The 21986-nt window shown below is 41.5% G+C and overlaps 1 protein-coding gene across 1 annotated transcript in view; it reads right to left on the reverse strand.

Moving 5' to 3' along the window:
- The window catches only part of LOC144689431 (aftiphilin-like), a 63940-nt gene extending 43846 nt beyond the window's left edge, over nucleotides 1-20094 (reverse strand). The window contains exons 1-2 of the mRNA XM_078556515.1: nucleotides 19971-20094; nucleotides 8727-10705 (exon numbers count right to left, since the gene is read on the reverse strand). Coding sequence (XP_078412641.1) covers nucleotides 8727-10676 — 1950 coding nt within the window. The 5' untranslated portion in view covers nucleotides 10677-10705; nucleotides 19971-20094. The remainder of the gene's footprint in view (nucleotides 1-8726; nucleotides 10706-19970) is intronic.
- Nucleotides 20095-21986: the final 1892 nt, after the last annotated feature.

The following is a 21986-nucleotide window of genomic DNA, read 5'->3' on the forward strand; positions in this document are numbered from 1 at the left end:
TTTCTGCATTAGACAACCCTTCATCCCAGGAATCAGCCTAGTGAACCTTATCTGAACTGCTTCCAATGCAAGTATATCCCTCCTCAAGTAAGGAAACCAAAACTGTACACAATGCTCCAGGTGCGGACTCACCAATGTCCTGACCGATTCTAACAAGGTTTCCCTACTTTTATGCTCCATCCCTCTTGCAATAAAGGCCAACATTCCATTTGCCTTCCTAATTACTTGCTGTACCTGCAAGCTAACTTTTTTTGATTCATGTACAAGGGCACCCAGATCCTCTTCTACTGCTGCATTCTGCAGTTTCTCTCCATTTAAATAATATTCTGCTTTTCTATTCTTCCTACCAAAGGGACCTCACATTTTACTCTATCTGCCAATTTTTTGCCCACTCACTTAACCTATCTATATCCCTTGCAGACTCTTTGTATCCTCCTTACAACTCGCTTTCAAACCTTTGTATCAGCAAATTTGGCTAAAATACAGCCTGTCCCTTCATCCATATCATTAATAGATTGTAAATAGTTGAGGCCTCAGCACTGACCCCTGTGGCATGCCACTAGTTACAGTTTTCCAACCTGAAAATTTATTCCAACTCTGTTTCCTGTTAGTCAACCCATACTAATATATCATCCCCAACACTGTGTGTTCTTATCTTACCTTTTATGTGGCACCTTATCGAATGCCTTTTGGGCATCCAAATACACTACATCTACTGATGCCCCTTTATCCACCTGGCTTGTTCCATCCTCAAATAAATTTGTCAAACACAATTTCCTTTTCACAGAACCATGTTGACTATGCCTCATCGTATTATGATTTTCTAAATGTCCTGCTGCTACCTCCTTAGCAATTTCCCAATGACACGTTAGACCAACTAGCATGTAGTTTCTTGCTTTCTGTCTCCTGCCTTTCTTTAATAGAGGCGTTACATTTGTGGTTTTCCAATCCGCTGGGGCCTTTCCAATCATCTAGGCAATTTTGGAAGATTACAGCCAAGGTATCCACCATCTCTGCAGCCACTTCCTTTGAGACCCCAGGATGCAGGCCATCAGGTCCAGGGCACTTGTCATCCTTTGGACCTTTAGTCTTCCGAGTACTTTTTCCCTCGTGATCATTTTAAGTTCTTCCCTCCATTTTGCCTCTTAATTTTCTATTATTCTTGGATGCTTTCTGTGGTTTCTGCTGTGAAGGCAGATACAAAATACTTGCTCAAAGTCTCTGCCATTTCCTTGTTTCCCATTATGAATTCTCCAGTCTCACTCTCAAAGGGGCTAACACTTGCTTTAGCTAATCTCTTCCTTTTTATATACTTGTAGAAGCTTTACTGTGTTTTCTTTTAAAGTTCTTGCTAGTTTTCTTTCATACTCCAATGTCTCCCTTTTTTTAAAAAAAATAAAATTACCCTTTGCTAGTTTCTAAAATGTTCCCATTCTTCTGGCCTACCACTAATCTTTGCAGCATTGTACGTATTTTCTTTCAATTTGACACCATCCTTAACTTCCTTGGTTAGCCATGGATAATGCATTCTTGGCGCAGTGTTTTTCTCAATGAAATACATCTTTGTTGAGGGTTATAAAATATCTCCTTATAGCTATTTTTGCCAATTTGATATGTTCAGCCTATAAGATTAAAGTTTCTTACGGTTATTGAAGTACCTTTCTCACAAGCCCCCATTACTTCTTGATTTATAACCTGTCCTAGTGTAGCTACTGTCAAGGGTCCTATAAGCCACTCCCACCAGTGACTTATTTCCTTTGCTATTTCTTATCTCGCCCCAAACTGATTGTTTTATTTTGAACTTCAGAACCAAGATCATTGCTCACTACTGTATTAATTTCATTCTTTATTCAGAGCACCCACCAGCTTTTCCTTTCTTCCTGTCTTTCTGAAATGTTAAAAAGGGATCTGCTTATTATTCTGCACAAATCACTGAAGGTTCTTGATCAATGCACAGAAGTCACAGCCAAACCAAATGGGTCATAAAACCATTCAATACCTTTCATCATTGTACAGGTTATTGGCATACTGTGTCTAGTTTTTGCCATCTCACACAGTGAGTGATATAGTGCCCCCGCAAATGATTCAGGGGAAAGTTATGGCAATTCCTAGCTGGAGGAACTGTATTTACACAGATAGGCTTAAAGAGCTTCCCACTTATCTGGATGAGTCCAGTTCCAACAACACAAAAAGGCTTGACATCTTTCAGGACAAAGCTGTCCACTTAATTGCCACCCCATTCGTCACTTAAACATTCACTCCCACCACCACCAGTGCACAGTAGCAACAGTATACACCATCTTCTACAAGATGCACTGAAGCAACTCACTAAGGTTCCTCTGACAGCACCTTCCAAATCTGCGACCTCCTAGAAAGACAAGAGCAGCAGATGCATGGGAATACCACCACCTGCAAATTCCCAAGCCACTCACCATATTGACCTGAAACTCATCCTGAATGGTGCTCTGTGTGTTCCTACACCACATGGATTGCAGCAATTCAAGCCGCCACCTGTTCAACTGCAAGTAGGGATGGGAAATAAATGTTGGCCTTGCCAGCAACACACACATTCCATGAAGGAATTAAAAAAGGCTGGGTCTATTTACTTTAGAGCAGCGTAGACTTACAGACACTAATAGGTGGTTTTGGCTGAAGAGAGAGAGGCATAGTAATGCTCGAAATGGTTATCTGACAGATGACTAATTGGTACAACAGGCATCTTCAAGTTTGAGACTTTCGGACTTGACAGAGTGAAGGTAGGACCTGTATCGGGGCACTAGCCGCAGTGGGAGCTTGTGATTGATCGAAGCCTGGACATTAAAGGCAGTGGTAAGGAAACAATTTAGCAAGCTAACAGCAGAGATCTCAAGATGCATAAAAACGTAGATAAAGAGGAGTTGGAGATTTGAGTGCGAATATTCGATGGACACAATGCAAGCAGGAATGAAAACCAATTATTAAATATAGATTGAATTTAATCATGACAAAAAAGTAGGACAGGCAAGATATGTGTTACAGGGAGTAAATATTTCATATACCAGTTTTAATACAGATATGTTAAAACAGCCCAAATAGGACTCTAAATAAATCACACTAAGTAAATCGTATGGATTCAGCCCAGAAAGGAATTGTCTTTTGAATCAAATGAAGCTGATAGTTTAGTTGGATCACAAAAAATATTGTGATACATTGAGTCTAAGTTAAAAGAAAAAGTTTAGAAAATCATCTGTGAAAAGGCTGCTCATAAATATCTGAAGTACTGGAGTCCGTGGAGGAAAAAATCCTGAAGAGGTGGAAACAAACTGGAACTAAATGAATAAAGGAAGAGGCTCAATGAAAATTTACAAAAGGCAAAAGGCAGTGAATTTCTAAAAATACGACAAAGCTGACTGTTGGAGGAAAACAGTACCAGCAGAAGGTGTAAACTATTGCAAACAATGCTAAGTTCGAGCTGACAATACCAATTCCTTGAGGAGAGCATTTCTTACCCACCAAGTTTTAAGCCTGGTCATTTAGCAACTATTGACCCATCACCCCGACCCTCACCCCAATTAGTTGCAAATAATCAAGTTTCAACTCCTTGCCTTCAACAAGGTCCTAATCCCATATTGGACAAGATTTTGGCTCCTTACTCTTAGCTCCTGATGAGCAAGATTCCAGTCCCTTCCTTTCCCCTCAACCCCTGGACAGGAACCTATTCGCACATAAAATCAAGTAATAATTATGAAGCATTCAAAACTACTGGAGGCTGGAAGATTGCAAGTTCAAATAGCTAGCAAGTATCGGTTAAAGTGCCAGCATGAGAAAAATGATTGATGTAAAATGAGAAACTGATCCAAAAGCTTCCAACAGTCCAACTAATGAACAAATGACATCACAGCCTACTCCTCCCAGAGTGTGGAATTCATGGACCTTCCCCACTGCCTCAGTGAACATTCAATCATAGATTCTATTCAATTCCTTCCTCCCCACGTCACATTACCGCTCAAATTCCTATTCACTGCTGGCTGCATGTAACAACTCCCCCTCAATGATTATTTCCCATTCCAACCCACTCACTAATTCATTACTCCACCTTCTCAGTGGCTGCAGTTCCCTTACAAGCTACTCCTGCACAGCTTCACTTCCTCTTTCAGTATCCCTCCAGCTACATTTCCTATCCACAGCCAACTCCTACCTGTCCCAACAGCCTCGATTTCACCTCCTCCAATGGCAGGCTGTCCTATGTCTCAACGCCCCTACTGCAACGGATCCTTTTCTTACCCAAGCTGGCCTACATGTAACTCCAGTCACACACCTACACGGCTTATTCTTAAATGCCCTCTGAAGCAGTTTGTACTTGGATCAAACCCCTACAAAGAATAAAAGCAGAAGGGCCACTTGACTTTTACCTAGGCATCAGATCAGGATACAGTGAAGGAGCCACCACAGGATTTCAAGGAAACCAAGTCCCATCTTCACATTAAGGACACCTCCCACCTTGTGATTGAGAACCAATTTGGAACTCAAACCTGTACAGCAATGAGGGGCTTCGGGTCATCAGCAGAATTATAAGCCACCACAAACTATAACCTCGTGTAACTGCTGGTATGATCCTGAACCAGTCCCTCAAATGTTTCGTACGATCAGTTAGGTACCAGTAACCTTTTGTTTAAAGTAGACAAAGTTTGAGATTCAAGACACCTGAGAATAAATTCACAAGATTCCATGGATTTTGAACAAACAAAAATAAACTTTACTGTACAAGGTCAGAAACATTAAATAATTTACAATATCTACCTTATACTCCAATATTCAGGGTTAACAGGAGTTATGTGAATTATATGTGAATTAACAGGCAAACTATGATCGAACACACCACACCGCACAATAAATGGCACATGCGTCCAAGACAGGTTCCACAGATTTCTCAACAACCCATTCAGCCATCAGTAGATACGGAGTTAACTAATCTCATTGAAACTCACTCTCTCACGATGAACTCCAGCCTTCACCTTCGAAGATTTCACCCCGGGAATTCTCTCCAAAACTCACTCCAAATCAGATGGCCTCAACAACGGCCCACCTCAAAGGGTTTCAATCTCAACTTCCACGACTCTGTTCCCTTGGATTCCCAAGTCTGCGCTCCAGCACCAATTCACAAGTACAACTTCTGCTCTTTAACCGCAACGAGAACATTACTGCTCCAGAGTTACCCTTGCCCCAGTGGCCCACAACACAGAGTCACCTATGCTCTGCTGCCTTCTTAGGTCTTCATGGCTTCTCCTGAGCCCCCATTACTAAACGTCTGCCAACCGCAGCCCTTTTCTCCCTGCAGCCTCTTTCTCTGCTCCTTTCTCTTTCTTAACTGGGACCCCTCCCTGTTCCCAGTCTGGGACTGCCTTTGGGACCTCTTCCTGTCCCCAACCTGGGACTCTTCTTGATTCTGGTGCTCCGCTCCATGGTTGGGGTTTTTGAAGAGTTTTCTTTTTACACAGGTGCACTGGGCCTGTGTCATCAGCCTGAAGAACTACAAAACGTCAGATTGCGCATGTGCCACCCGCTCCCAGTCTACGCATGGGCGAAGACTCCCAAGGCATGCTGGGAGTTACAGTTCCCAGCCTCCAACCGGCAGCGAGTTAAGTCTGGATCCCACATATCCCACATTCCTCCATCATCATCAAGCCTGCTACCCAACTCTGGTTCAATGAAGAATGTAGAAGAACATACCAAGCATGCTTGGAAATGAGGTGCCAACCTGGTGAAACTACAACAAAGAACTATATGCATGTTAAACAGCAGTATCAGTTAAGCAATCTCAACCAATGAACACGGTCAAAGTTCTGCAGTCTTGCCACATTGCAAATGGTAAATTAGACAACTAACCAGAGGACAAAACACCATGAACATACCCAATCCATCTTCAGCCAATTTACCGAGTGGATAATCCTTCTTGGCCTCCTCCCGAGGTCCCCACAATCACAGGTGCCAACCTTCAATCAATTCAATTCACTCCACGTCATCATTAAGTGGCTGAGTGCTTTCAACTCAGCAGAGACTATGGGCCCCCACATCCTGGTTGTGAAGGCCTGTGCTCCAGGAATAGCCATGCCCCTAGCCAAGTTGCTGCAGTACAGCTACAACACCAACATCTACCAGATAATGTGAAAAATTGCTTAGTTGTGTTCTGTCAATAAAAAAGTACAACATATCCAACCCAGCTAATTACTGCCCTGCAATCCTACTTAAGTGTGAGAGAGCACTAAATTCCAGAAGTGAGGTTTGAGTGACTGTCCTCAACATCAATAGAGTGCAGCACCAAGGGGCCGTAGTAAACCTGAAGACAACAGCGATCATGGAGAAAACCCACCTTAGCTGGAATCGCACCCGGTACAAAGGAAGGTAGTTATAATTGCGTGAAACCAATCATTTAGCCTCAGGACATTCCAGCAGGAGATCCTCAGAGTCCTACCGCCCTACCCCAACTATCTTCAGCTGATTCAATGACCTTCCCTCCCTCTTAAAGTCAGAAGCGCGGCTAGTTACTGATGATTGCTAAACATTCAACTCTATTCACAATTCCAAATGAGGCAGCCTATTCCCACACGCAGGAGGCCCCGGCCAACATCCAGGCTTAAACTAGATAAGCGGCAAATAACATTTGTACCTCACAGGTGCCAGGCAATGACTGTCTTCAAAGAGAGAATCTAACTACCTCCCCATGCCATTCAATGGCATTATCACAGTCCCTCCCCACCAGCAACTCAAGTGAGCCAGCAAAAAATTCCATGGCTACTTACAGCAGATCAGATGCTGGGTATTCTGCCAAGAGTGGCTCAACTCTTGATTCCCCAAAGTCTTTCCACCAGCTCAAGACAGTCAGTGGTGCGATGAAATCTTGCCACTTGCCTGGGTGAGTGCAGCTGCAACGCCATTCCAGTAGCTAGACATCACCCAGGGCAAAGCTGTCTGCTTCATTAACAACCTCATCCATTCACCTGAATATTCATTCATCCTATGAGTGATGCCCATATCAAAGTATAATTTGCAAGAAATCTTACAGCAGCACGGCACAGCCATTTAGCTAATCATGCCAGTCAGTATTCATTTCCTTGCCCCTTCCAAACCAGCTGGCTGCTCTCAAATATTTCTCATTTCCTCTTAATTGAGCTGAACATCAATACCACAAGTGGTAGAGTATTCCATGACTTTCCCTTTAATGCTTCTAGCATTAATACAAAACTTATGTCTGGTTACCAATTCACCAATCATTAGAACTAACCTTTCAATTTGTACATACACAAGCCCTTTCATAACCAACTCTTCAAGATCCACTTAACCTTTTCCACTCTAGTGAATTTAGCCTGATGTCTATTATAACCATAGCTCCTCAGCCCCAGTGCCATTCCATCGGACATGACATTGCTCCTTTGCAGGGTTAAATTTTATTTTCCATAATGCAGAGCCCAATCATCCAGCTGCAGCCTAACCAATTATGAGATGCATTTACAACCTTGCCTTTCTATTCACCATCCCTATGAATAAATTGCAGAATCCCATTTGCCCTTTATATACCTTTTCTCCCCCTGTAATCTCAATTTTTATTTTGCATTTACAGTGCATTGGCAGGCTTGATACAAAGTGGCTTTGCTTCACATTTGGTCGGAGTTTAGTGTCAATGGAGCCTAAATCTGGGGTTAGGGGCCATCCTGATACTTTAGTAAAGCCAGACCAAATTCCCTCAAATAAAAGCAAAATACTGCAGATGCTGGAAATCTAAAATAAAAACAGAAAATTCTGGAAAAACCCAGCAGGTCTGACAGCATCTGTAGAGAGAGAAACAGAGTTGATGTTTCGAGACCGTACGACTCTTCTTCAGAACTCTGAAAATCTCAGCAGCTGTCAGGCCTGCTGAGATTTTCCATCATTTTCTGTTTTTATTTAAAATTCCCTGAAGTAAGCACTCCAATTCACTCTGAACTCAGGATTTATACCAAACACATTAATCACAGCGCAAAGAAGAAACCGCTCTGGAGCAATGTTAAACTGTTGTAGAGTTCCATCTTCCTGTTCCCCTCTGTCCAAGGAGAGCATACAGATCCAGTGAGCAGGTACATTCCATTAGACTCATTACACCACAAACATTTTTATACGATTTATTAATCATATAAATCATTAACATTAATCAGCACACGGCCAACATATTGAAAGGTCTGACCCACAAGCATTACAAAACACCATGTACTCAAAACACCAATGTTCTCAAAAATCAGGAGATTTCTGTTGGCTCAAATCTCAATTTCTATCACAATACAACTCATCATTCACAAATAGTTTCGATTAACAAAGCTGAGCAATGCACTTTATAGCATGTTAGTGCTCTAATGTAGAGATTCACTCAGTAGGAGGATGAGCTTTACAGTCACAACTCCCAAAAGTTGATTTCCCAATCACAGTTGCCAAGTGCTTTTCCACAGAGTGGATAAAACTGGAGGGTGAACTGTTCCAGGCTATTGTTAAATATTACCTCGTAGCCAGCAATAAAGCAAAGCTTTGAAAGGCCTTGAGAATGCTTGCTTGCCTACCCTCTCACTCTAGTATTGCATTCAAAAGCAAAGTTAAGAGAAGATGAAGAATAAGTTTTAAAAGTTTAACTTTTCTATGGTGTTTGGCTGCAATACAATAATTCAGCAAAGTCGACGAATTCATCATTCTTGTGCCAACATTTCAAGATCAGCAACACTTACTTGTGACATAGATTCTTCAAATGGACTTGAACTCGTAATTCTCGTCTTTTCTTCAATGGGTTGAACAGGAGTAGAGTCTGCCCAGCCAGTCAACTGAGTGTTACTGGAAAGGGCAGGTTCTGTCCTGCTGCACTGACTCATTTCTTCTTTAAAGGCACCAAGAGACTGCTCTTCACCAAAAGCTGCCCACGATGTGCTTTCAGCTGCTGAATCCCCAAAAGCATTCCACTCAGTGTCTTGCCCATCAGTTGAAAAGTCTTCATCACTCTTGAATCCTGCAAACTCGGACTCATTTTTAGTTTCCTGAATGGATCCAAATTCTCCAAAATCCTCTTCGTCATTGGTCTTTGTAACCGTGGTGGCAGTTCCATGCTTACCAAACTCCATGTCTTTTTCATGACAAACAATAAGCTCTTTTTCCACCCCCTTCTCTGCTGGAGATGGAGAAAAATTAGCAAACGTTTTTTGAGAGTCAGTGCTCACGCTACCAAAGTCACCAAACTCGTCTTTGACATCAGCTTCATGAAATGTTGCAAACTCTTCTGTTGTCAGCTTTGAAGCTGTTTTGCTGTCAGAGTTTACACAATGCACATCAGCTGTTCCAAAATCATCATCCGTAGCATCAGAATTCAACACTGAACTAAAAGTAAAAAAATCACCATCTTGTGAACAGTTGCTTCTTGAAATTCCAAAACGATCAGACTCATTTTCCTCTGTCCGTTTCATATCAGTTTCCGGTAGTTCATCACTGACTATATGGCCTTGTTCAATCGTAGACCTTTTACATACAACACTGTCTGTAAAATCACCATACCCTTCCTCATCACAACTATACATTTCCAAATCTAGTTCTTGTTTTACCCTATCTGATTGATCTGTATCTAATTGAATCTCTCTACTTTCTGTGGCACTGGTTTCTGTTACTACGTCCAAAGATTCATGAACTGACTGCTGAGCATTTTGATCCCTAGTTTCAATGTGTTCCATTGATTCTGATGAGTTCCAATTACTATGAGCAATGCTTGTGTCAGCTGAAGTACTAGGTTGAGAGGAGTTGCACTGGGTGTGTTCTATATCTGCATTTGTACCATTCCCACTTTTACATCTTGAAGCAGCTTTCAGTTTATCACAATCCACTGCAAAGTTCGAACTGACATCTGGCAGTTCCCCTAAAGCTGAATGATTGACAGCATCATGCTCTCCTTTTAGTGGCGCTTTGCTAATAGTAGACAGAGACCCACTTACATTTTCTTTTGTTAAACTGGCAGACTCTTTAACAGTTGAAAATGCAGAAAACTCAGCAAAGTCCTCAAATGGTCTAGGCATAGACTCCGACCAGTATTCAGAAATGTGAACATTTGTAGTTTTTTGATCATTTCTGGTGTCCATATTTTCTATTCCCTGAGTGTGTGTTGATTCTTTTGTTGGGTATCCATTTGTGAGAATTTCTGGGTTGTTCTTTTTACCATTGCAGTACTCTTCTGGTTCTGAATCTACTGCATGAGCATCCTTCACCAGGCTATCAAATTTAGCAGTTACTTCCATTTGTTTTATGGATGCTATTGTTTGTTCTGTTGCTGTATAATCAAAATCATTTCTTGAAGATTTCGATCGAATTGCATCCTTATCAGTACTTATAGATACGTCATTTGGCATTCCTTCTGCCGATCTCGAAAAGCCTGAAAGAAAGTCTTTGCCCTCAATGGCACTTGCTGAATGAAAGTCAGCAAATGCATCTGTATGACTGGAGTATTCATGGCCAGGCACAAAATGGTTCTGGGGCATAAAGCTCCCATGGTGGTCTTCTAAATCAAAGTCAGTATAACCAAGGGTTGAACTACCAACTCCTGAAAAACCACCAAATTCACCAAACTCCTCATCATCAATTTCAGTCCCATCATCTAGTGGTGGTGGTGATGAAGAATACATTCGAATAATGTCTGGTTCCATGGTGTTTCCCCTCAGTCAGTTTGTTACACCTAGAGAGAAGAACAGAAGTTAAGAACATGAGAAATCTGGAACTTCCTATTTCAGGTAAACCTATCAATAATTATTGCTAACCAGACCAGTATCAAACCACATGTAAGCATTCTGGAAATTAACTCTAAATCATATTAATCTCTGAGAATACATTTCCCATGTGAAACTAGAAACAGCAAATGTGAATGGGAATTTTAAAAAACTTTAAATTTCCAATATAAATAAACTGACGCACAGATGCCTTCAAAAGAAATAAAATATGACAATTGCAGTCAAAACCTTGTATATTAATACTGGTTGATCTTCCATGGAATTGCACAATCAAGACCAACTCTAATCTTCAGGTTAAATGACAAGCATAAAAACAATTCAGTCACTGCTTTAATCTATTAGTTTATATGCGTTAATATTTATAATTTAACAGCAAACATAATGATATGGGTAACAGGGAAACAAAGTCGGCTTCTTATAGAATTAAAACAGAAGAGAAAATTTAGACCAATTCAGTTTAAAAGATGTGAAGCTGTGGATTGCACTGAATTGAACTAAAGAAAATCTTCACAGAGAATCACAAGTGCGCAAAGTATAAAGGATCCTCTAGTAGAACTTCCTATAACCTACAGCCACAGATTTTCTGTCCCTGAGCTACCAGCAGTTAGTTTGTCAAGTTCAGTTAAAATGGTCAGGTGAAAAGCCCTGTAAATGTGTAGCAGCTTGCCTTAGAGAACAAGTTCCAGCATTATTAATCTTTCTGCACAGGAACACTTCCAGATGGCAATATGCAGTGCAATACTGGCAACAGAGCTCATGGGAATCACCCACAAGGTCACTCATTGTATAAACTTTGATAGGAGACTAGCTAACTACAAACACTAAAATCAAAATTAAGGACTTGACAATGCTGAAGTGATGACAAATGGTTTTATAAATAATCGGAGATATATCCAAAAAGGGTGGACTAGCCTTTAGGTTGCAGGACGATAATGTTAACAAGGGACTGCAGCATGGGTTAAATGAGACTATAATGCTTGCAGATGCGACTTGAAGCATTTACAGCCTAACCAATTAAGAGTAAATTAGGATTAGCTACAGAATATTTTAAATTGTGCAAAAAAAATCTAAATTGAGTTTACAGGCAGCAATTAAAGTGCAACCAGTTAGCATAACATTAGGTGATTGCTCAATTCATATAAAATACGTTCCAGAGTATAAATGTGTTGCTCACTTTCTTTTATCTGAAGTTCTTTGATTTCTTCTATGTTGCTATGTAAGTGGGAGACAATTTTCCAAAGATGTCCATAAAACTTCTAACAATTCTGTAAACTATAATTTCCATCGGTAAGCAAGCAGTGCAAATTGAGGACTTCATGAAAATCCAAGCAGCTCTGTCTAATGCTTCATGTTACTTGGCAGTTCAATTTATTCAGTATTGATTATTTTCAGTAAGTTAGAAAGGGATGTAAAGACAAAGTTAACACCAGGACTTATTTAATTATCAGCATACCTGAAATCCACGTTGCTGTACCACTTTTTAATTCAATAATGTACTGAAAACCCATCTAAAACTGAAAACCCAATCAAACCTCAAATGATAAAAATAAATTCTATAATTTTAGCAGCATTAAACTACAGATTCCTACATATTCTAGTGCTTTCTCTGCAATTATTACGGCATGGTTTCACGCAATCAGAATTGGATTCCTCTGCTGGCTCAGATAGTTAAGGCATTGAGTAACTGAGCTACTCAAACAAGGAAAATTCCTGATGTAGTCAGGATGACAGCAGGGGTAGTACAACTTACCTCAATACACCTGCACTGGACTCAGAGGAAGGTTGGGGGGGGAGGTTTGCCAAAATTGCCATTTTGATTGCTGTCCAACAATCGGTTGGGCATGTGCACAATGCTGAGAACAGGGTCAGACTCAGCTGCAGTATTCCTGTTGGTTGCATATCCTGATCATTGTTACAGCACATCCTAGCTACAGCGGGGAGAAAATTGATGGAGGATAAAGACATAAATAGGTTACCTACAGGATATTAGATGGATTCTACTACTCTTTGTATGTTTTAGGCTTGCTTAAAGCAACATATGTTATGCCAAAGAGGAGCAGTGGAACCAGAGAAGTTCAGAATTTACAGAATGAGGCGGATAACATGCAAATGGTCATAACAATGCAGAAGAAATTTAGTGCAAAGTTTGAAGTGCTACATATTGGAAGGTAAGAGGCAATTGCTTTTATATAAAGAACGAAAGAACAAATTTGACTTTATATAGCATGCTTCACATTCTCAGGATGCCTGAAGTGGCTTCACAGTTAATTAATTAGTTCTGAATGGTAGTCAATGAGGTGACCTTGGGAAAAGCAGCAGCCAACTTAAAGAGCAAAGTGCCACAATAAAGATAAACAACCAGATCATCTGTTTCGTGTGTGATGAAGAATAAACGTTGGCCCAGACACCAGGAAAACACAAAACAAAAACAAAAATATCTGGAAAAACTCAGCAGGTCTGGCAGCATCTGCGGATAGGAGCACAGTTAACGTTTCAAGTCCGAATGACCCTTCAACAGAAGACAGGTGAAATATAAGCTGATTTAAGGGGGGGTGGGACAAGAAGAGCTGCATAGAGGGCCAGTGATAGGTGGAGATAACCAAAAGATGTCACAGACAAAAGGACAAAGAGGTGTTGAAGGTGGTGATATTATCTAAAGGAATGTGCTAATTAAGGGTAGAAAGCAGGCCGAGCAAGGTACAGATAGCCCTAGTGTGGGTGGGGTGGGGGGGGAAGGGATCGAAATAGGCTAAAAGGTAGAGATAAAACAATGGATGGAAATACATTTAAAAATAATGGAAGTAGGTGGGAAAAGAAAAATCTATATAAATTATTGGAAAAAACAAAAAGGAGGGGGAAAATCGGAAAGGGGGTGGGGATGGAGGAGAGAGTTCATGATCTAAAATTGTTGAACTCAACATTCAGTCCAGAAGGCTGTAAAGTGCCTAGTCGGAAGGTGAGGTGCTGTTCCTCCAGTTTGCATTCAGCTTCACTGGAACAATGCAGCAAGCCAAGGACGGACATGTGGGCATGAGAGCAGGGTGGAGTGTTAAAATGGCAAGCGACAGGGAGGTCTGGGTAATACTTGCGGACAGACCGAAGGTGTTCTGCAAAGCGGTCACCCAGTCTGCGTTTGGTCTCTTCTGCAAATAGTTGCATGTGGCTACTTCCGCATTCCAATTTATTTCTTTTACACTTCCCTTTGGTTCGCTTGGCCCCCTATTTTTCCCTGTTTGCCACAATTGGAGATCTACAAATATTCATATTTCAGCAAGGTTTGGGATGTCACAAAGCGACAGAAACTGAGAGATGTTCCGCTTAATTGGACACAGGTCCAATACACCTCAGGTGCCTTTACATCATACGGAGGAGTGATCGCCCTAGCCAGCTGATAGAGCAAGAACTTTGAGCGATGAATGAAAACATAGCTCAACATATTCAAAAATTACCTGGAAAGAATGCCTCATCAAAATGCAACTGTGAATCAGCCACATATCACTAAAGATAAGAGCTATGGCATATATTGATTTCTTTAATTCCAGTCACTAAGAAAGTGTTATACATGCAACACAATCAATAAAGATGGCCAACAGTGTAGCAATAGTAGGGAGGCTGTGGGTCGGGATTCCACAAAAGACCAGTTATTGGAGCAGAGAGTTCAGGAGGCTTGTCGGGCTAGAGGAGAATACAGAGAAATGAGAGACAAGGCCATGAAGCAGTTTTAATACAAGTTATGATTATTTTAGTTTTGTTATGGGTTTTATAATGCACTAAATAAAAATTCCAGATCACTCATTGGTACTCAGCGTGCGCAAATCTTACAACATGTTACATTACATCATACTAGAATAGTTCTGTAGATTTATGTAAACATAACACCCCCACACTCAACAGGGGTGATTCTGTACATTCTGCAAAATTCACAGTTAAATCGAATAGTATTGTATTTTTGTGTTGTGCAAATGATCTGCATTTATATAATGAAAATCCTACTTAAATGAAGAAAATATTTACAAGTGGCATACTGCAGTGAATGGGGAAGATGAACTGAACCAAGACAGAAGGACCATGTTTGGGACGTGATACAAATTTACATTATGAGTAAAGATTTTACAGAAAGTGCAGCATGTAAAAAATGATGGGATCATGCTATATAATTGGCAAGTATCTTAATGGAAATACCCTGTGTACTGTAATCTTGCACTGAATCCCTTATGCGTTATTGATTTTGGTGTTAAATGTCTCTACATGAAGTACAGTTATTTTTAAACTCAGGACAAGTTTTAACATATTATTTTCGTTATTATTTTCTTCCAAGTTCTTGCATTGAAAGTGGTTGAGGGTGTAGGCACGTAAGCTGTTCCCAGGCTTCAGTTCATGTCACTCAGACACTAGAAAATACTGACATGCATTCCAACAACGCATCCATCTGATTTTCCTTCCCACTTGCCCGGCAGCTTCAGCTAAAGATCCTCCACAGCCGGTGCCCAGAAATTGACCCTGTGCTTCAACACACACGGCACCATGCACTTAGTGTTCCTTAGTGTTTTCAGCAACTTCTGCAAATTAGCTACACTTCTGTCTAATCACAACTTAACTCTCTTTACAGAAACTTACAAAATTGGAGAGTCAAGTACTGCCCTGTACATTATTTTGAGATTGAAGTTATATATTTAACATCAAACACAATTTTCTACAACACATATGTAACAGCATTAAAAAACTGCATTTCAGGAAGAAAAGTTAACTGGATCTAATGTGGAAAAATTAATGAAATGCATGAAAAATACATAAAAACAACTCGCATTCTCAGGTCTACTCTTTATGACTGTTTCCCATCACAAAAAAGTCAGTAATTCGAATTCGATATTTAAAGTCTTTGACTTTCCTGCACTCAATGAAGGACTGAAATAGAAGTTAGTGTTAAAACTAGATTGCCGCCCATGCTTGGTGACTGAAAGCAGATTGCAATTGAAAGTTTAGAACAGGTTTTAAAACAAGGTAACAAAGTTTACGAGAAACAGAAATATTTACACGTCCATTTGAGTCAATCCACGAGACCAAGCAGTTTGAAAATACTGTATAAAAAGTAGATGCAAGTATAGCTTCAAATAGCAGACTCTGACGAGTGTTTCGCCATGGTGACAGAGGAATTGAGAAATTCAGGTGGCATTATACACCACAGCAGTAAAGGCATCATCTATTGAAACCAGAAAAATGAAATTGTAACCCTGTGGTCGTTTGCAGATATTTATGTTTTGAATATATGTTAGTGGGAATTGTTATTCTGCCAGCAGTGGAGATCATGGTGTGCAAAAACCAATGCGCCTAATTGTTATTGTACAAAAACATCTACACTAAATATTATAAATAATGTAGTCATTTGCAGGCTTACTGAATAATGGCCAACAATTAATTAACAACACACAAGACGTATAATATGCAGTGAAATCATACACATGAAGATATTGCGTAGATTGTAATAGGTACTAAAACTAAACAATGATATACAACCTGTCATATTTAGAATTGGGGTTGAAAATAATGAAAAAAAGTTTTCAGAAATCATGCACACACTTTATGTATACATGCACGGTACAAAATACTAGATTTCTTTTAAACAATTTTGACTTCTAACCAACACTCATTCTATCATTAGATGATGTATCCAATCACTGGCAGTGCTAACTCAGGGCAAACAATGGGGAAACAAGTCACAGCCAATTTCAAGGAAGACTGAGTCCCCAACTCCTCAAGCAAATTCTAACAAATCATATGTTACCCATGTCTCACCACTAGCCACTCTCCCCGTTCAACCCCGGTGTATCACATTAAATCCTACAAGCCACTTAACTCACTAAAGATTGCAATTATTTATGACATACTTAACTGGTAAACCGTTTCATAAGCAGTAACTATCATTTACTATTTGGGCTTTAAAAAACTGCAAGCCCTCTGGTCTAAAACATAATGGCCAAATTAAGTTTCTGTAGACAGTTAAGAGCAGTTGCACCAGTAGTATAGGAGGCATGCACTACTGAGGTTTCAGTTGTGGAAATTTGCTGACAATTGCATTACTGCATAAACAATAAAGTTGAAGGTCAGTTACAGCAGGAAGGGCAGAAGCTTTGACAACACAACTCCAGTGAATTTTTGCACCACTTTCTATACTAAGAAGGACAAAATATTTGTCAGCTGTTTGGTTATTTCTCAATCCATTTTTTAAAGAAATTGATTTGACTGCATCTAGAGAGGAAGAGTGTTACTCAACAATCTTATGACGCACTGAGATGTCCACTGTTAGCGCATCATATTGCTTAGATTGTGGCCTCAAGACGACAGTGCACTATACAACTTAACAGGAACACTTTCTTAGTCTAAGCAGCAATAAATAAGCAAGTAACTTCACACAAAAATTAATTTCACTCAAAATTCCAAAGGTATCATTTTCATATCTGAAAACCTTATGCTCAATTTTAACTGGAGGTATCGCATTTAAATTGGGAAATTTTGCAGAATGATGCAGAGCAAAGACTCAGCATTTTTCATGGCTAACTATTAAACTGTGTAATTAGTTTACACAAATTTAGAACTGTCACACAGCTTTGAAGTCTTACCACATGTATTCAATCACATTTGACTTTTGTAGTTCCTATTTTACATCTCAATTTGCCATTTGACACCTTTGCTGAAATTTCTGTTCATTTTTTTTCCTGTATAACCTTTTTCTAAACCCTCTTTCCGCATTCCAATTTATTTCTTTCACATTTCCCTTTGGTTTGCTCGGCCCCCTATTTTTTTCCCCCGTTTGCCACAATTGGAGATCTACAAATATTCATATTTCAGCAAGGTTTGGGATGTCACAAAGTGACACAAACTGAAAGAGATGTTCTGCTTAGTTGGACACAAGTCCAATACACCTCAGGAGCTTTTACATCATACGGAGGAGTGATCACCCTAGCCAGCTGATAGAGCAAGAACTTTGAGCGATGAATGAAAACATAGCTCAACATACTCAAAAATTACCTGGAAAGAATACTTCATCAAAATGCAACTGTGAATCAGCCACATATCATTAAAGATAGGAGCTATAGCATATATTGATTTCTTTAATCCCAACTGCTAAGAAAACTTCAACGTCCCATGCAACACAATCAGTAAAGACACTGTCAAATTTTAAATAAATTTCCACACATCACCTGAAACCAAACAACTAAACAGCACAATCCCACTTTGCTCAGGCAAATGTTACTTTTCTAATATGTTCAATTGATTCAACTGGTTAACAAGTTACTAAAAATTCCAGTATGATCAAATATAAGCACTGCTCCTCCAAATGCAAAAGGATTTTTTTTCTCCTGTAACACTGATCGCCATAAGGCCAAGTGACACACTCAGAAAATGTTGTCGTCACTGCCACCTGCACGTCGATGTAGAACTATGGTACTTGCACAGCAAATCGTACTACACGCAGTAAATGTGGAAATTTGCAAAATGTCAATCACTTGTCCTGCTGCTAAATATTTGCACTTAGAAAACTGCTGTTTCAATGGCAGTTCCAACTGGTTTTGAGATATTCTTCCAGCGTGTTTGCTTAATCAGCTAACAGGGCACCGCTTACAAACACCTCAATTCTGTACACTTCAGAGATAACATCAGAAGGATTGTCAGCATCGCATCTCCACTCTTTCCTCCCCATTTCCAGAAAAGCTCACAAATGCCTGGAATTCTGCCAACATTTTTCAGTGATCACTACACACTGCTTATTCAAATCCCAGTAACCAAATACCATATTGAAATCAAACTGCCGCGGGGAAGGGAACCAAAAAAAGAGTAACACTGTCCTCCAGAGCCCCAAGCACCATAGCAGTTGACACATCCTCACTGAATATCTCATCAAAATGCAACTGTGAATCAGCCACAGTTTACACCAAACTATACTGCTCTGGCCAGAACATAATAGCACAGAAAAATCAAAAGTCAGTGTTTTTGTTTGAAAGAAAGAGGATGCACACTGTATGCATCCTTAGAAACTTTCAGATTATCTATTTTGCTTTAAGAATGCAAATAAAAGTTTGGATTATTTCTGCATCAAATATGTTCCTTATATATAAATATTTCCCCAAACGCTGAAAAAAAGTGTCTATTATGGAAATTGGATCTTTTATGTCATTGCCAAAAACTGTCAACTGCTTTCAGAGTAAATCATTAACTAATGAAGGAACTCACATACTTGTCACTTTGCTGTTCATCAAAAACTGAATTCTAAAAGATGGCACTTTAAATTTTTTTCAAATGTGGCATTTCACTTAACTGTTAAAAATAATTGGGGAAAAAAAGTGAGATAAGTTGACATCAGTATAAACAAACTGAACAGAAAAAATCCCATTTTGCCCACAAAAAAGGTTTAATGAAACGAAAGTATTTGAGGTTTTAACTTTGCTGTTCCTCATTTGTACAGAAGTAGGTGGTTTTAAAAGTATAAGGAGGCACTGTCCAGTAGGTACTAAAATATATTTATCCTGCTTTGTTATTTAGGCTCTTGATTAAGTTTACAAATACTGGCTTCAGGGAAACGTAACATTTTTCTGTCAACTAAAGATTTGATCATTACAAACAGATCATCCTGTAATACAAACATTGTGCAAACATTTTTAAAATCAATAATTAAGTTTCAGGAACCTGTAACACATCAGTGAACAGGTTAGATCACTAACAATAACTTATCTTCAAGGTTACTTTTCCTCTCACTCACTAGCTGCTGTTCCAGTTTAAGGTGAGTTGAAATTGCTGAGAACTCGATACCCTGACAGGGGAAGGTCAGCCCTCCCGGACAGCGAGGGTCTGGAAGCGGTGCAGCCGGCAGGAGCCGAGGGTGACAGCGGCTCAGAGAGGGCGGAGAGCCCGAGGCCGAGCCTGAGCCCCCCGGGTCGCTCGCCGTGTGTGCGCGCGGGCCCTCAGCACCCCCCCCCCGCCTTGGCAGGGGAACCGGAGTTGCGAGCCGCGAGGGTCCCCGCACGGGCAGGCCTGGTCCGCGCGACGGAGCGAGACCGCAGGAGCTCCACTGACAAGCGGGCCCGGCCGCCCGAGGACAACCCGGGGATAGTGACTGCGGGTTAGGCCGCGCTCCCACACTGCCAGGCCGGCTCCAGCCCAGCCGAGCCTCGAGGCTCCCTCCCCGGCCCAGCCTGGCACTGGCTGGATAAAGCTTACCTCAGGCCGCTCTCCCCGGGGCCTCTAATACCGGGTTACCGAGTCCGCTCTCTGCCCGCTCCCATTGCCTCGCTCTCTCACCCCGGCCGCTCCTCCCGCACAGCCCCACCACCCATGCGCGCGCATCGCACCGCCCACAGATGACGTCAGGACCCCGCCCATTTGGTGTGACGCCATAGCACGCCCCGTGGGTACGCGTCGATGGGTCTGCCGGTGACGTCACTGCTCCGCCCACCGGCGACGACACTGCAACGTCCCGCCCACCGCGCGTGGCCAAGCTCCGCCCTCTCAGTGCGAAACCCCGCCCATTCCACCGTCATCCCGTCCCGCAGGTGAAGGCGCGCCCCTCAATTTAAACCCCGCCCCTCGTTTAAGCCCCGCCCCTTCATATTAAAGCCCGCCCCTGCGGATTAAAGCCCGCCCACTCCTCTGTTACTCTGGTCCGCATCCACGCTCCTGTCTGTTGCCCCATCACAACACAAACCAACTGCTCATTGCCCCAAACCCTGGATTTCTTTGCCAATTATCCTAAACCTCTGTCTCCTGGTTACCCACCAGTTTTCTGTTTTTTGCAGAGTTACTGTTGAACAAAAGCAGCTGGAGTATTCCTGGGAGAGTTTGTCACTGTGGAAAATCCTTCACCAGCCAATGGAGCCATGTCACAGTTTCAATTTATAAAACATGTGCTCTGGAAACCTAACGGCTGATGTAAACCATGCATTTGTTCCATATCCAGTACTTTCTGAAATGCACAGCTCCAAAATGCACAGCTGCAAGGCTGGCACACCAAGGTCTCGATTCCAGCCAGACTCGTCTGGAGCTTCCTGTTACTCAGCCACTACCATCAGTACCATTAACCAGCACAAAAAGTAGCTGAGTTGCTATTCAAACTGACCACCACCCACCCCCCCAGTCATCAAAACTGGAAAGTGCTGAAAGACATCAGCTGGTCTGTCAGCATGTGTGAAGAGAGAAACCGAGTTAATGTTTCAAGTCCAATATGATTCTACTTCAGAATGTTCCTCTTTCTTTGGCACAGTCAGTCGTTCATTTTAACGCTGCTTCTGGGATCAAATGTTGTTGACGTTGCTCTCCTATCAAATTAGTTCTGATAATTATTCATAGTGACACCATTCTTGGGGAGAAGATTAAGATCTGTCAGTCGTTATTGGAGCATTGAGAGAGTTTCTCCTGAATGCAATCCAAAATAATCTGCATCTCAGGATTCTGAAAATAACATTTAATCTGAAAGGAAAGTGGTGGAACTATTATTAACTAACTTGATAACTACTGTTAACTAACTACTATTAACTAACTTGCTTCCATTGAAATGTCTCCCTCTGTAAGTCAGTTTTAACATTGAATTTACAATGTGTAGGGGGAATTATGCAGGTTCTACCATTCTTACTGGTGGGAATGTAGGAGGCCCTGTGGTGCAGTGGGTAGCATCCCTACCGATCCTTTGTCCCCTTCACTGTCAGGGCTGACGGCCTGAAGGTGCTGGGGATATGGTTCGGAGGGACCGGGGCATGCGTTAGAAACTGGAAGGAGCGAGTGGCTATGGTGAAAAGGAAACTGGGCATGTGGGAGCGACGCTCCCTCTCCATTGCGGGTAAGAACCTGGTCATCAGGTGTGAGGTACTCTCGCTGTTGCTGTACGTGGCGCAGGTCTGGCCCATTCCACACTCCTGCGCGATGGCGATCACTCGAGCCATCTTCCGCTTTATCTGGAGGTCGAAAATGGATCGTGTCTGCAGGGACGCGATGTACAAGCCTCTAGATAAAGGGGGAAAAAACGTGCCCAACATCGCCCTCATACTGATGGCCACCTTTGTGTGTGGCTGCATCAAGCGGTGCGTAGACCCTCAGTACGCAAACACCAAGTGTCACTACGTGCTGAGGTTCTACCTGTCCCCGGTGTTGCGAAGGATGGGTCTGGCCACGCTGCCGCGGAACGCTCCAAGTAGTTGGACCGTGCCGTACCACCTGTCCCTGGTGGAAAAATTTATGCAGAAA

This window comes from Cetorhinus maximus, chromosome 14, assembly GCF_964194155.1.
Source record: "Cetorhinus maximus chromosome 14, sCetMax3.hap1.1, whole genome shotgun sequence".
Lineage (NCBI taxonomy): Eukaryota > Metazoa > Chordata > Chondrichthyes > Lamniformes > Cetorhinidae > Cetorhinus > Cetorhinus maximus.